At 35.9% G+C, this 15,656-nt stretch overlaps 1 protein-coding gene across 1 annotated transcript in view; it reads right to left on the minus strand.

Annotated features, from left to right (window-relative positions):
- LOC105499359 (integrin subunit alpha 1) overlaps positions 1-15,656 on the minus strand; it is a 167,868-nt gene that overhangs the window by 50,009 nt on the left and 102,203 nt on the right. Inside the window, exons 9-11 of the mRNA XM_011771899.3 lie at positions 11,330-11,495; positions 7,673-7,746; positions 6,510-6,654 (exon numbers count right to left, since the gene is read on the minus strand). Of these exons, the coding sequence (XP_011770201.2) occupies positions 6,510-6,654; positions 7,673-7,746; positions 11,330-11,495 (385 nt within the window). The remainder of the gene's footprint in view (positions 1-6,509; positions 6,655-7,672; positions 7,747-11,329; positions 11,496-15,656) is intronic.

Below are 15,656 nucleotides of genomic sequence, written 5' to 3' on the forward strand. Positions count from 1 at the left end.
TTGTGTATGTTTTAATAGGTGTTAAACATTGTCTAACAACAGTACCTTGCTGTGATTTTAATGTGACTTTATTCAACAGAGAGCTTGAATCGTTTTTCACATATCTGATCTTTCCTCTTTTTAATTGAGCTTCCATGCTCTTTAAAATTTTGAATTGTCTTTTTTCTACTTTTGATTTTATTTGCATATATTTTATATTGAAGTTATTCCTGGGTCATTAATTTTGTTTCTTCAGTTTCTTCTGGAATACCTTCTTCTTCTGCGCAACCTCCTCCTCTGGTTTAGAAAAATCTGTTCTATTTCAGTAAGCATCATCTCAGTGCGGTGGGTGCGACAGTGGGGGTGGAGGTCACATGTGGGTTAATCTGACCATGAGCCCTGTAAATAGAGCCAGTGCATCTTGGGTGCTTCGCCCACCTAGATGTACACAATGATCAAGAGAATCTACATACAAACCTTTAAGATCAGCACTGTTTTTTATATTTTTAAGCATGTGCAACAAACTTTCAGCACTCTTTTGGGGCCATAAACCTTCTGTCCAGCTCCACTGTTTGGCTTCGGGCACATCTACCAACTCCACCATTGCAATGATAGAACAGCACACACTGCTTCTGGAAAGTCACATCTTTCAGATACTTGCTGGCTTTTCAGATATACACACCCCTGATTGCCTGGGTATTTTCATGGATGTTCTTAAAGTGAACATGAAGATTTGAATCTCTTGATTTGCATAATTTTTTGGGTTGTTCTGGGTCAAGTGAATAGTAAACCATTTTAAGAGATCATCTCAGGCCGCTTACAGGAAGAGCATAAATTGTGTCTTTAAGATTAATTTTTGAGTGAAAAATCAGATTTGTTCTTTGTGTTTTGAGAACACAGCAACATCAGTGAATAAAATTATCACATGCAGATTTTGATTTTATAAAAGGAATAACTCTTCTAATAACCAGATTTCTTCAGTGCAGTAGAAGTCAGATTATTTTTCAAAATGCCACAGAATAGCACTTCTCACTGAGAAAAATATCATTTTCTAACTCACTTACCAAGTATTTTACTATAAAGTAAGTTTGACTTTCTTCCAAAAGTGTTAAAAAGGAAAAAAAGTTTTATACAATATGTTTATTCTTACAAGTGCTAAAGGGACACAGTTACACACGCATATTATCCTTTATGAATATTCCTCACATTCTCATTCCTTCATCTTCCTTTGAGGGTTTTTTAATTATTATACATAATAGAATCTAAAATATTTTTTCAAACACGTAATGTGTTATATGTTTATATTACTAACAACAACATTGTTTTAAAATGAATCTTTCAGGCCATGTTTATACATACATAAAATGGAAAAGAAGAATGTGCAAAACGAAGGCCATTTTATTTCATGCCACTCTACTAAGAACTATAAAGAAGGGAGTAGAATGAGAGTGTTAGTACGTGTGTGTGTGTAATTTGCAGAGCTGTGAATGTAACTTGATAAAAGGCCTCTTTTAAAAATAAGTTGAAAATTTTGTTTGAGGCTAGGGGTTGTGAGATTATTTAGTTAACTCTCTTTGATGACTAATACTTCATAAATAAAAATATTAGTTGAAATAATCTCAGGGACAGTTAGCATAGTTACTAATTGAGGCTTGGGTGTCTAAAGACAAGAAAGAAGAAAAGAAAAAGAGAGCCAGAGCCAAGTAAAGCCTAAATTTAGTAGAAGGAAAATAATTATAAATATTTAAGTTTAATAGTGTTTCCTGAAAAAGAAAAGAATAAGATGGACAAAAAGGGCTGGGCGCGGTGGCTCGCGCCTGTAATCCCAGAACTTTTGGAGGCTGAGGCTGGTGGATCACCTGAGGTCAGGAGTTTGAGACCAGTCTGGCCAACATGATGAAACCCGGTCTCTACCAAAAATACAAAAACTTAGCCAGGGGATGGTGGCAGGTGCCTGTAATCCCAGTTACTCGGGAGGCTGAGGCAGGAGAATCACCTGAATGCAGGAGGTGGAGGTTGCAATGAGCAGAGATCGTGCCACTGCACTCCAGCCTAGGCAATAAGACAGAAACTCTGACTCAAATTAAGAGAAAAAAAAGAGGAAGAAAAGGCCAAAATGGGTGGCATAGCCCTTTGCATGAATTTATGAAGAATGAATTCTGTCAGTTCTCATAATTCACTTCTGGGGTAAAGGGCCAGGATCTAGTGAGGTAATGGGAAACAGGTATGATCTGTCTTGATGCCAAGACATTGCCTCAGATCTTTCCTTCTCCTTTGGAAGCTGTTGGCAGGAATAGAATTCAGCAAACTGTGGGTGGAGGAAGCGGGGGAACATAATCCCAGCTGTATTCTCACCACCAAATCCACTTGCAATGCGTATTGGCATAAGGCAGTTTGGGTAATAGAAAGATAGGGGTACGATTATGTCCTGAGACAGATGTTTGACAGCTCACTGATCATTATGGATAAGCATGGGATTTTTCTAATAGAGCCTCTGCCTCTCTGCTTCCTTCATAAGATTTTTCATAGTCTTACAACTTGCAATCCATACAGATTTACGAAAAAATACATTCAGTGTCTTCTCAATTTGTGACCCCCACAAAGAAACATTTTGAAAACTTCATTTCAGATTTAGAATATTATTTTGGGTGAAAAAAAAAAAACAAGGTATTTGTCCTGCCTTTTGGATGCTTTTCTATTTTGAAAGAAATCCTACATGTATTAGACTTTATGTTGGCAAAATGTCACATACCCTCACTTGTGAGTAAGCTAATGAAATAATTTCTGAAACAGAAAAGGAAATCTCAGCACACTGTAGAAAACATATCCAAAAATTTCCTTTTTGGACAGAGAGAAGTCATATATTATAAATACTGTGGTCAGAAATGATTCTTTTAATATTTTCTCACTTACAGTGCCATCTTTAAGTTGAATTATCCAAGTCTGCTTTAAGCAACGTTTAACCAAAGCTTTTTGGGAATGACAAACTTAGGATTCTTAAAAGTTTACTTATTTTAAAGGAATTTAATCACATACAATTAAGAATACCAAAAACTACAGTGCTATCAATTAAAATATGTGGGCTTCCTAAGAGTGGCAACAATATCATACACATCTTTGTGGGCTTCACACAGTGTCTTTAATTTTGTAAATACTCAATACTTACTAGTAATAGTACTAATGTCAGCTACTATTATTATTTTGTATTATGTATGAGTTTTCTATTGCTGCTGTAACAAATTACTAAAAACTTGGTGGCTTAAAGCATCATAACTTATTATCTTACAATTCTGTATATTAGAAGTCTGGCATAGAGCTTCCTGGACTAAACATCAGGATATTGGCAGGTCAGTGTTCCTTTCGGGAGCCTATCAAGGAGAATCCATTTTCTTGCCCTTTGTAGCACTGGAGCCATCCATAGTTTTTGGCTTGTGGCCCCCCTCCATCTTTAAAGCCAACAACATTGCATCTGTCTGACCATTCTCCCATAGTTCTGTCTCCCTCTGGCCACATCCAGGAGAGGTTCTCTGATTTTTAGAATGCTTGATTATATCAGGTCCAGCCAGATATCTGAGGATAATCTTCCCATCTTTTCCTTAATTTCATCATATCTGAAAAGTCCCTTTTGCCATGCAAAGTAACCTATTCATGGGTCCAGGGATTAGCACATGGACATCTTTGGGGATCATTATTCTGCCTACCACAATACTAATAAGAGGAATGTTTATTATATAACATTACATAATAAAAAATACTAAATAACATTTACATAATAAAATAATAGACAACACCCATTGATTGTTAACTGTGTGTCAGGCACAGTACTAAATACAGTCATTACTTAATCTAACAATCCAAATGATATATATGGTGTAATTATTTCCAGTTTAGAAATAGTAAGATTGAGGCTTTCAGCGGGAAAGTAATTTCCCTAAAGCCATAGCCAGAGGCAGAATCAGAAAACAAACTCAAGTCTCTATGACCTCATGGCTATCGCTAATTGTACATCTTGTACCATAACTGCTTCAAGTCTTTAGTATCAGCAGCTTTATAATTTTTATTTTTATGAGTGTACAATATTTGTTAAGTGGATTTACTATTTACTTAACTATCTGCATATTTTGGGGCATTTAGGATAATGGCATTTCCCTCAATACCATAAATAATAATACAGTGGAAATAACTGTTCACTTGGCATTCTTAAATATTGGATTTTTTTCCTTAGGTTAGGTCCACAGAAGTGAAATTTCTGTGTAAATGTGGTATGAACATTTTTATAGCTCTGTAAACACACTGTCAAATGCCTTTCACAAGGAGTTTTACTAATTTATATGTCATCCATTATATAGGAAGATAAATGTTCTATATTTATTCTACATAGAATACAAAGAAGCCTCAGGTTAAGCTGGTTCTTGATTCCAAGGTATTTCACGTAAACAGTCTCATAGAACCTTAGGATGTAGCGAACTTTTAGAAGATATCTAATCTAATCCCCAGCCCTCTTTTTTTAGATATTCTGTGTCATAGCACATATCATACTGATACCGATTGCTTGTTCCATCATTGTCTCTCACCCAAAAAAGTAAGATTTATGAATGTAGGAATTGACCTGCCTCATCTATCTTCTTATTCTCTATAAACTCAGTGTTTGGCACATTGCTGGTACTCAGTATTTGTGCGGTGCTTTCTTAATCAACCCAGAATCAGTTATTTCAATATCGTGATATGAACACTGACATAAGAATCAGGAAGTCTCAATTGTGGTTTCACACCTGTCATAGGCAGCTGGGACACAATTGTTCTATCTCTCAGTTTCTCAATTGGAAATTAAGACTACATGCTCCATAGGATCTCTTTTAATGCTGAAATTTGAAATGAATTTTAAGCCTAACTCCTATATTTTATATCCCAATCCTCCAAATACTTAAAAGGCACGCAATGCACACTTTGTTTTCTAACCTTCAATTTCTTTAAGTTTTGGAGAGAGTGAGACTTGTAGCAAGGAATTGCTTCTGGAGCTAACTTCTCTATGTAATCTTTTACTGGCACATCCTAGTTTGTCATTTTCTCCCTCTAGCATGGGATACTTAGAACAAGATACTCTAGCTGTCGGCTGACCAGAGTGGAATGTAATAGGATTTCTATGAGAAACAGAGTAGACTTTCATTCATGCAGTTCTACATGTCTTAAGAGATTTTAGCAGTCACAGTGTAGCTGCTGTTGACTGTTACATTTTTAGTCATCTAAAACTATAGTCCTTTTATTCTTCTTAAGTCCTGCTGCCCCTACAGCTTTTTTTTTTTTTAATTTATTTATTATTATTATACTTTAAGTTGTAGGGTACATGTGCATAACGTGCAGGTTTGTTACATATGTATACTTGTGCCATGTTGCTGTGCTGCACCCATCAACTCGTCATTTACATCAGGTATAACTCCCAATGAAATCCCTCCCCCCTCCCCCCTCCCCATGATAGGCCCCGGTGTGTGATGTTCCCCTTCCTGAGTCCGAGTGATCTCATTGTTCAGTTCCCACCTATGAGTGAGAACATGCTTTAATAGGTGTCCTTAAATAAGGAGATGTATAAACACCGCAGTAAAGACCTGCCACCTTCCTGGTAAAATAGAAATCAACTGGGACAGAGAGAAAAAGACTTGCCTCTGGGACAGAAAGATCTCAGAGAGGAATGCTAACATGTGAAACTGAATGCTTCCAGGCCAAGGTATTCTTTTTCTTTATCACTGCATCCCCAGCACTAAGATCAATGCCTGGGGCAAAAGAGGAGCCTCCAAATGTTTGCTGAGTGAGTACGAGCTGGGAATCCATATCCTGATGGTCCTTTCTATTCTAGATCCTCCCAGTCGTTCACAGAGATCTTTGTTCAGTGATGGGAGAGTTCCCTGGCATCCCCTAGGCATTGCTCAGCTTGGTATAGATCCCAAATAAAGTGGTACCAGACATATACCTCCTCATTTCTGGCAAGACACTGGGAAAGAGGATCATGTTACATCACTGGGTTTAAGTTCAATATTTGTCTGATTGTGAATGGAGCTATTAAAGAAGAAGTTACATGACAAAATACATTTTTCTTTTCCAAAATTAGGACCCATAGAGAGAAATTAATGATAGGAGACATTTAAGACAATACCCGAGTTTGGTTTTCAGGATATAGGAGAAGTTGAGGTTTCCTTTTCTACTCTCATTTCTTGTCCACAGGTTCAAAGCTCTTCTTGAAGTTAAAATTGATACCAGATACAGAGAAACTGAACATATCAGAAAGGGTACATATCATCCAAAACCATTCCCTGCATTAGATAGCCCTGCTAACAAACAATGTCTTCCATGTGTGTCATTTTGACTAACTAAAGCTGCTCAGAGGCCTGAAACTTTGCATGGGTTCTGAAAAATACCCGACTCATTGAAATAATCTTGCTATATCGTTGCAAGCCTATAGAAACATAAGCAAATAATGCTAAAGGTAAAAAATTGAAAAGTAAGACAACTCTTTTATAATTATATCCAAGCCTTACCTAAATAAGAAGCAAGCGGTTCATTCTTTTTGGTAGACTCAACGTTAAAGGTTGTGTTTCGAGGGATGATTATTTGACTAGCCTTCTGCATGACAACTGTTCCATTCCAATCATAGGCTCCTACTGCTCCAAGCATGACCCAGTCCTTACATGCAAACGGATAAGATAATTATATTTAATAAAAATAATAAGGGGAAACACTTAAACACCATTAACAGTGTGTATAGGTATACCATTCAAAGTGCTTCACATTTATTAGCTCATATAATCCTCATGATAACTCTATGGGCTAGATGCTATTGTTACCATACCTGTTTTACAGAAAAGGAAATCGAGGCACAAATAACTTGCCCAAGTTATACAGTAAAATTGCACAAAAAAATGTCCATATTCTGGACCCGGGACAGCCGAAGAGGTAAGGGAGCCAGACCTACATCGCATTGGGGGGGATCTGAATGGGCCTTAGTTATAAATTTCTTTTTAAAAATAAACTTCTTATTATAATTAGAAACTGTACCAAGGATGGTAAGATTGTTGCTCAAAGTCACAAAATCAGGTAGTGACTGTCCTCTAAGTTTGATCTCTCTACCCACTTGCCCATTGGGGTTTTCTATTCTGTTTTTTCACGTATCAGGATCTGGACAAAAACAAACAAACAAATAAAAAAGCTTTCTTTGAAAAAAAAAAAAAGTCCATATTCTTTTGCAAGGACCATTATGCCTTTTCTTTCATTACCTGCAAATGATATATTTTTAAATCTCGCCTTTCTACTTTATTCTGGGTGCCAAGAATTGTAGGTCTTGAACACGGAATTGTAATAAGACCATTGAATTCCTTGACACTGTGGAAAAATTTCCACATCTGTAGCAAATATGTTAAATTATTTCATTTAGACAGATACATAATTACAAGGCACAGCTCACACTGTCTGATTCACAACTATTAATACAAAAAAACGAGTTGTGTGAGAGAACATGTTTTTCTAATAAGAAGCTTGTGAAACGACGTTTTCCTGTTTGAATTAGCAAACATCACCATAGCCTGCATAATTGTTTAAGCTATGAACTGCACGTTGCACTTACAGTCCTGATGGCTAGATGTTGGTTTTGGGAAAGGAAGTCTTGCAGACATATATTTCATTTTCCACAAACTGGTCAACATACCTGTGAATAATGAGCACTGAAGCCAGTCTGAGACATTTCCATTTCAAATGAAGCTGCTGACTGGTCAGCTGTAGCTATAACATAGGAAAATATCACTGTAAATAAGTAACAATGCCTTTTCATGCACTACTGACTTGCAGAATACAGATACCTTGTAGGACTTGTGGTCTTACCAACCAGAACTTCAAACATTTTAGGGCATTTTCAGCCATACATTTCTCAACTCAAAATTTCTAGGTAGGCCTGGGTAGAAGACAGAGAAAGATAGTCAAAGGGCTCATGTCTCAAATTCTTGCTCATTAGTGGCCCTGTCCTTGCTGGAGAGGTTGAGAAATCTCCATTCTTATACTGTAGCATGTTGTGGATCCTATGGTGCTTTGGGTCCACATGGTTTAAGTTGGATGTACTACAGGAGGAAATTCCTATCCAAATCCATGCCTTGGGAACACTGCCAAGAAATTCCCTTAATATGTTACGGGACTGAAAAAAATTTCATTCACATGTTTGAGGAGGTTTCTCAGCTCCATCAGTTCCACCCATATTCAGGCCATAGATCCTGTCAGAGTTTCATTGAGAGATAAAGGGTTTAGGTATTTTAGTATGCATTTATTTGCTCTAATCACTGCTGGTAAGTGTCACTCACAGATCAGGAGGGGTCTTTGGATGGGGCTGCCCACATGCCTTTCAATCATATATATTTAAAAGATCCTGTAGCCATTTTGAAGCTCTTTACTGAAATGCAGAGACAATTCAGAGCATTTTATGGCAGTCTGCTACTCTCAAATTATTCTCAAAATATTCACAAACCCAAAGCCACAATTTCCTGAGGGAGTTGATGGAATGTTGATTTATTTGCTTGCACTAGGGGTTACTGATTTATTTGGTCTTGCAGATAAGTTAAAAATAGCACTTAAGAAAGTCAGTCTGCCCTTTCGTTGAGGCAAGAGAATAATCAAATTTGTGAAGGTAACTGTATTTGTTAGTTATTTACATGGATAAAATTGTGAACAAATACATCAGTAATTACCTTTGTAGGCCTAGATTAAATAGGGCAATCAATAATTCCAATATATCATTTTAATCTCTTGTACGAATTGTCCTGTAATTTAAATGACTGAGATGCACTTTAACTTTAATTTAAACATGTATTTTTAGTCCACAATGCTTTCAGGGGTTCTCTCACTTATCTGCAAGATCAGTAAGAATGCAGCAACAGAAGCCTGCATTATTTCCAGCACCTGCCCTGCTGCTATTCTGTCTTCAGCTGAGAACAGACAGAAGGAAGCTATGTGAAGTTCTTCCTGCTGCAGTGGCATCATGATAAGAGGTCACTATATTCTCCTGGGCTTCTTGTTGCAAACTCCTCCCTGGACTGTTCATGGGTGTTTGGGCCAGCCCCTCTAACCACTGTGCAGCCTCCGGTTAGGAATGTTGGCATTTTCTCCCAATGCTCAATGGGAAATGGAGACAGTAGACCATTTTCTGATGTACTAGGCAAGTCCTTGGCATACTTGCCTCAATAGATGGCACTGTCCTTGACAAGCAGAAATTTCTTAATCACAGCTATTTGTCATCTTAAGATACATGTTGACAGGAAATGGAGATTTCCCAAGCAACAAGGAAATAAAGTAAAAATCTCATGAAAAAAAAAAAAAAAGAAATAATCCAGTCAAAACACTGCTTTTGGTGTAGTGTAGCAACAAAGATGATACAGAAGACATTTTTAATCTGTAAAGTTCCTTATAAAATGATGTCATATTTAAATATAGAGACTTCTTGGAGTGTTTGGGCTCTTCAACATGTCACCTTTAACCCATGGTGTAGTCAGATTAGAAACAATCTGAAATGTCATTTCAGATCATTGATCTCCCCCTCCCCCAGCTGATGTGGGCTTCATTTTTGCCAGTCTTAGATTACTTGCTTATTTAAGAGGAGATTTAGAAATGACACTGTATTCTTTTGAACTATAAAATGTAACTATGTAACTTTTTTAAAAATTATTTTTACAGATTGTTTCTATCATATCTTAGCCCATGTTATTAAAAATAAAAGTACACAATGAGTTGGAAGACCTTATGTATTTTCCTTAAGGCCAGCCAAGTTCATAATCTGGTTTATTGGTAAATGACACCGGGATAGCTGTTGAGAGACCAAAGCCACTTAAAAATGACTTGTACACAGAGCACAAGACAGCTGAGTTCTTCAGAAGCAGCTGTAACTCCAGACTCATAAACAATTAGAGTGTTCTGTTTCTAAAGGCACAGGGGAAAGAGGCCAGGGGAAAAGGGAGGCAGAGAAATTCAGTCTGGCTGGGCAGTAGATTCCTATCACCTCTAAATCAAATGTTCTAAGTACGGATTGTGACCCAGTCATGAAATCAACAGACTGAGTATAGCCAGCATTTGTTTTCATTGAAAGAGATTAGGGTAGAATGGAAGAGATGAGAAGCCATCACAGTGTATCACAAGATAATAAGAATTATCTTGTGAAACTTTGCCTTATTTTTATATGTATATATTTATGTGCACTGGGTCAAAAAGCAACATGTAGTTATTATTGTGAGTCACACTCAAAAAAAGTTTGAAAGCCATAACTCTAAATAATCTTCTTTCCTTTCTATACATTTTCATAGTCTCATTTTTCTGCATTTTCCCAGTCCCTTGATGCTCAATCAAAATGGTCCACTTTCTTCAGTTATGTCTCATTTCCATTTTGTCTTTCTGTTTCCTATTATCAATCATATCAGGGAGACCAAGAAGGTGCTCTTAAATTTCTGCTTTTAAGATGCAGAAATAACAGTCTTTTAGTGTGTCCTCACAAGGACACGATCAACTGGATTTGGATGTAGCCTAAGGGGAAAAGAATTCTCTGGTGGTTTCTCTCCCTAGTTGGAGAAAAGGCGCATGTTCCCTGAGGCTAGAGATCATCAAAGAATGTGAAGAAAGAAGCTTTGCCAGTTTGCCTGGCATAACAATTCTGAAGATTTTTTTAGGAAAGATCTAGTTCCAAAGTAATTAGCTACTTGACATCCTCTACCGAAGGCAGAATGGGGAATGCCATAACTTGTTATCCTTAACAGCAAGTCACCATTGAAAAATCAAGGGAAAATCTGCAAAGAAGTAACATGATTTAGACAAATACAGTGAACCAATGTTTCATTGCCATGGATTTTAAGGCAGAGTTCCATGAAGACCTTTAAACTGGGCAAGGAGCAAAATACAGAGAAAATAAATGAACAAAGAAGTTATTGCATAAGAGCACTCTTGTATGTAGCAGCTCAATATGAAACGAAGAAACAATTTAAAAAAAAACAAAACCTGAGATAGTACCCTCATTTTCTAAATCTATGTTACAGAAAAGGAATAAAGCACATGGAAACATTTTTGTCCTGGCACATATACATTGACCATTGTCTTCATCGGCTGTCCCATCAGCACTGTCCTACCGTGCCCTTACAAAGAGAGCCTCTAGCAGACACAGCGTTCTGAGAAACAGCTGTCTCAATGACAGATTTATATAAAAGAGCATTGTTCCATGCTAGCTATTGTACACAGTAAAAAAATGTATTACTGATGTGTTAGGAATAAATACAAAAATCCCGTTACATTGATTTTGAATTGCAGAGAGAACAGGCAGCAATAAGATAAATAGACATACCTTCCAGGGCAAATATTCTTTCTCCCAGAGTTTTAACAATGGTGACTAGAGCCAATTCATCAGAGACATTGAAGAAATGCTTTTCAGTGGGTTCGCTTGCAATTGATTTTATTTCCTCCACAAATTTTTCAGTGCTTAAATTTCCTCGGTTATAGCTGCCAAGAATCTAAGACACAACAGGAACAGCAAGAATGTATTTTAAATTATATGTGTTAAATAAAGGATCTCAAGCATTTTGTCAGTAAACAACAGGGTAGAGTACCTTAGCATAAAGGAATTTTTATGTACTTTCATATTTATGGAAGATTGATTTTCAAAATTTGTAGACTCCCTAATATTAACTGTTATATAAACACCACAATTGGTGTAGAAAAATATAAAGGGCAATTGTGTATGTGTGTGAAAATTTCTCCTCTTGTACTCTGTGTCCCTGTTACTAACAGCTGTATTTTAAAAATCTGACAGTTCAAAAGTAATGTTATATTCATAGTTTCTGAATGTCTTTGATATTATTCCAGCTAGTGATGTCATTATCTGCTGGCAAAGGCAATCAGCAAGTGAGTTGCCTGCTCTTGAATGAGCAATTCTTCCTGAAACTCTTACCAAGGCACAGCCCAGCACATATATATTTTAAACACATACTGGACTAAGTGGTGATCTAAATTGGCAATCTAGACAATAAACAATTGAGATATTCTTGTTTGAAACCAAATGCTGGAGACAGGGACATTCTTTTTTATAGAGAGGAGAGAGAAGTAGGAGTTATATATGATAGTTAATTATAATTATTTAGCTGTCCAAGCAGGTTTTCTCAAACATTTAGTTTTTTTTTAGGTAACGTTTATTGCAATAAATTATATACAGTAAAATTCACCCTTTTTAGATGTACAATTCTATGAGTGTGACAAACCAATATAGTTGTGTTACTGCCATATCATGTAGAATATTTCCATCACCCCAAAAAGCTCCCTCCTGCCCCTACAGTCAATCCCTTCCTCCCCTCGTCCACCTTTGGCAACCACCGATCAATTTTCTGTCCTTACAGCTTTGATTTTTCCAGAATGTCAGATTTAAGGAATCATATAGTATGTAAACATTTGTGTCTGGCTTCTGTGACTTTGCACAATGCTTTTCAGAGTCATCTGTGTTGCTGCATGTAGCAGTAGCTGGGTCCTTTCTGTTGCAGAGTAGCATTCCATTGTATGGATGCACTACAATTTATTTAATGAGAACATCTGAGTTGTTTGCAGTTTCAAGATATTCTGAATAAAGCTGTTGTAAATATTCACACATAGGTCTTTGTAATAGACATATATTTCATTTTCTCTTGAGTAAAGAACTAGGAGTGAAAGTATTGGGTCATGTAATAAGTGAATGATTAACTTTATAAGAAATTGCCAAACTGCTTTCCACAGTAATTGCCCCATTTTGCCATTTTACTATTCCCATCAGAAATGTATAAGAGATCCAGCTGCTTTGCATGCTTGTCAATACTTGTTATTGTCAGTTTTTTGTTGTTGTTGTTGTTCACTTGTTAGTTTTAGCAATTGTGTTGATGTGTAGTGGTGTCTTATTTAATTTGCATTTCTCTAATGACTAATGATGTTGAGACTCTTTCATACACTTATTTGCTATAGTATTTCTTCTTTGGTGTAGTTAGTGTCTGTTCAAATCTTTTTCCCCTTAAAAGACAATGAGATGTGAATTTTCCCTTAATTGTGTTGTAAGAGTTCTGTATATAGTCTGGATGCAAGTCCTTTCTGTGTTTTGCAGATGTTTTCTTCCTGCCTGTGGGTTGTCTTTTCATATTCTCAACAGTGTCATCTGAAGAGTAGAAGTTTTACATTTTGATGAACTCCAACTAATTAGCTTTGTTAAGGTTTGTACTTTTTCTGCCTAAAAAAAATTAGTTTTTAATGTAAAAATTTCATATTATGTTAAAACTTAGTTTTTAATATAAAAATGTTCAAGATAATGAAAACATTTTTAAAACAATATGTAAAATTTAACATGCAAAAAAGTTTAAAAATCCCCAATATGTAGATATGACCTAATTCTATTTTTTAAATCACATAACTACATGGGCATTAAAAAATGTGAAAAAATGTGTATCATAATTTCTTATTTTTTATTTCTGTATATTAGGACACTAAGTGTTTCCTTATATTTGCTTCAATATATTTTTTAAAACCTTATAATAGAAAATCACTTTTGTAATAAATAAAAAATTAGTTTTTATCCTAACATTTGTAGTTGCAAGCATTACCTGCAGATTATCACTTTGGTTTTTATTTTTTTATATAAAATTTTAAAATTCTATAAATTTTTAACACTAAAAATTTATATTATTATATTACTGTTATTTACAACAATAACTCAAACTGGACACGAGCAAAATATCTGTAAACAGTAGAGTACAAATTGTGGTCTATAAAATAGATAACAATAACAAAAAATGAACCCCCCGTACACAAAATATCACAAACAATAATTATGTTGAGTGAAAAGCTAAACACACAGTACATACTATACAGTTTTATTTATTTGAAATTCAAGAATTGGCAATCTAAGCGAGCTATAAGTGGTAAGTCACATCAGTGGTTACTACAGGGGGTGTGTATTTAAAATGAAAACAAACAAACAAACAAAAAAACATTGCTGGGTATATATCCCAAAGAAAGGAAATCAGTATATTGAAGAAATATCTGCACTCCCATGTTTATTGCAGCACTGTTTACAATAGATAAGATATAAAATTAATTGTAAGTATGGATCAACAGATGAATGGATTTAAAAAAACATGATATATCTTCAGAACAGAATATGATTTATCCACTAAAAAGAATGAAACTTTGTCATTTGCAGCAATATGGATGGAACTGAAGAGCATTATATTAAGTAAAATAAGTCAAGCACTGAAAGACAAATATCATTACATTCTCACTCAAATGTGGGAGCTGAAAATGTGGATCTCATGGAGGTAGTGAAGAGAGTGGTGGTTACTAAAGGCTGGAAAGAGTAGTGGGGAGGAGCAGGGATGAAGAGGGGTTAGTTAGTGGGTATAAAACTACAATTAGATGGAAGGAATAAGAGCTAGTGTTCAGAAGCACTGTAGGGCAACGACAGTAAACAAGATTGTATTTTTCAAAATAGCTAGAGGAGAAGATTTGGAATATTCCCAACACAAAGAAATGATAAGTGTCTAAGGTGATGGATATTCCGACTGCCCAGATTTGATCATTACCCACTGTATGCCTGTATCAAAATATCACAGGTACCAGGTAAATATGTACCATGTATCCATAAAAATTAAAAACAAATTTTAAAAAAGAAAGCACAGGAAACTTTCTGGGAGTGATGAAATTGCCCTATATCTTGATTAAGGTCTTATGTGGTTGCACACAATTGTCAAAACTCACCAAATTGTTCACTTCGTGCACACTTTTCACACTGAAACCTTGCATTTCACTGTATTGTAAATATCACCTCAATTTTTAAAAACAGAATGAACTATATGGATATGCAACAATATGGATGAATCTTAATATAGTATTAAGTTTCAAAAGTTCCAAAATATTATATACAGCATTACACCCCTTTTATAATGTTAAAAGCAATGAAATATTCTTAAATTTTTTTTTTTTTTTGGATATGTATGGGTGCCTAAATATTATTTTGAAAAGTAGAGCAAGGGTTGAGGAATATAGAAAGTGGACTGATGGTTACCCAAGTGGAGGAAGGCAGGTGGTAAATGCGCTCACATGTAGTTGTCAAAAAAGAGAGCTAGCTCTTGATTTGGGTGGTAGGTTCATGGATGCTTATAATATTATTAAAATAAATACACACATATAGTTCTAAACAGAGAAACAAATAAAGTGAGTCACACTTCAACAAATGATTACAATGTGGCCTGAACAAAGCAAGGTTCAGGATTAATTCAAGGCTATGCTCCTGGAATCCGAAAAACGAAGGAAAGACACTGAGCCCTTTTGTATTGTTTGATTTTTTTTTTTTTTTTTTTTTTAATAGAATATCCGAATCCTCTAAGAAGCAGGAGAGTCTTGGCCTCCAGTGACCATTAAGGTACAGGGATTTTCTGACTTCACATTTCTTTTTCCAATAATAGCCTTGTCTGGCATCATTAAAAATGCAGAGCTCCATGGTGCTGCCTTCAAAGTCCTGTTACAAAACAGACCTCAAACACCCTTCCGACCACAGTTCTGCACTGTGGCCTGGAAAGATAGTGGGCACAAGGGCAATAGGCTTGAGGGCTGCCCCCACCCCTTTCCTTCAGGTCCGAGGCTCCCCCTACCTACCCGAGTAGCTC

The sequence above is a fragment of the Macaca nemestrina genome, chromosome 6, assembly GCF_043159975.1.
Source record: "Macaca nemestrina isolate mMacNem1 chromosome 6, mMacNem.hap1, whole genome shotgun sequence".
Lineage (NCBI taxonomy): Eukaryota > Metazoa > Chordata > Mammalia > Primates > Cercopithecidae > Macaca > Macaca nemestrina.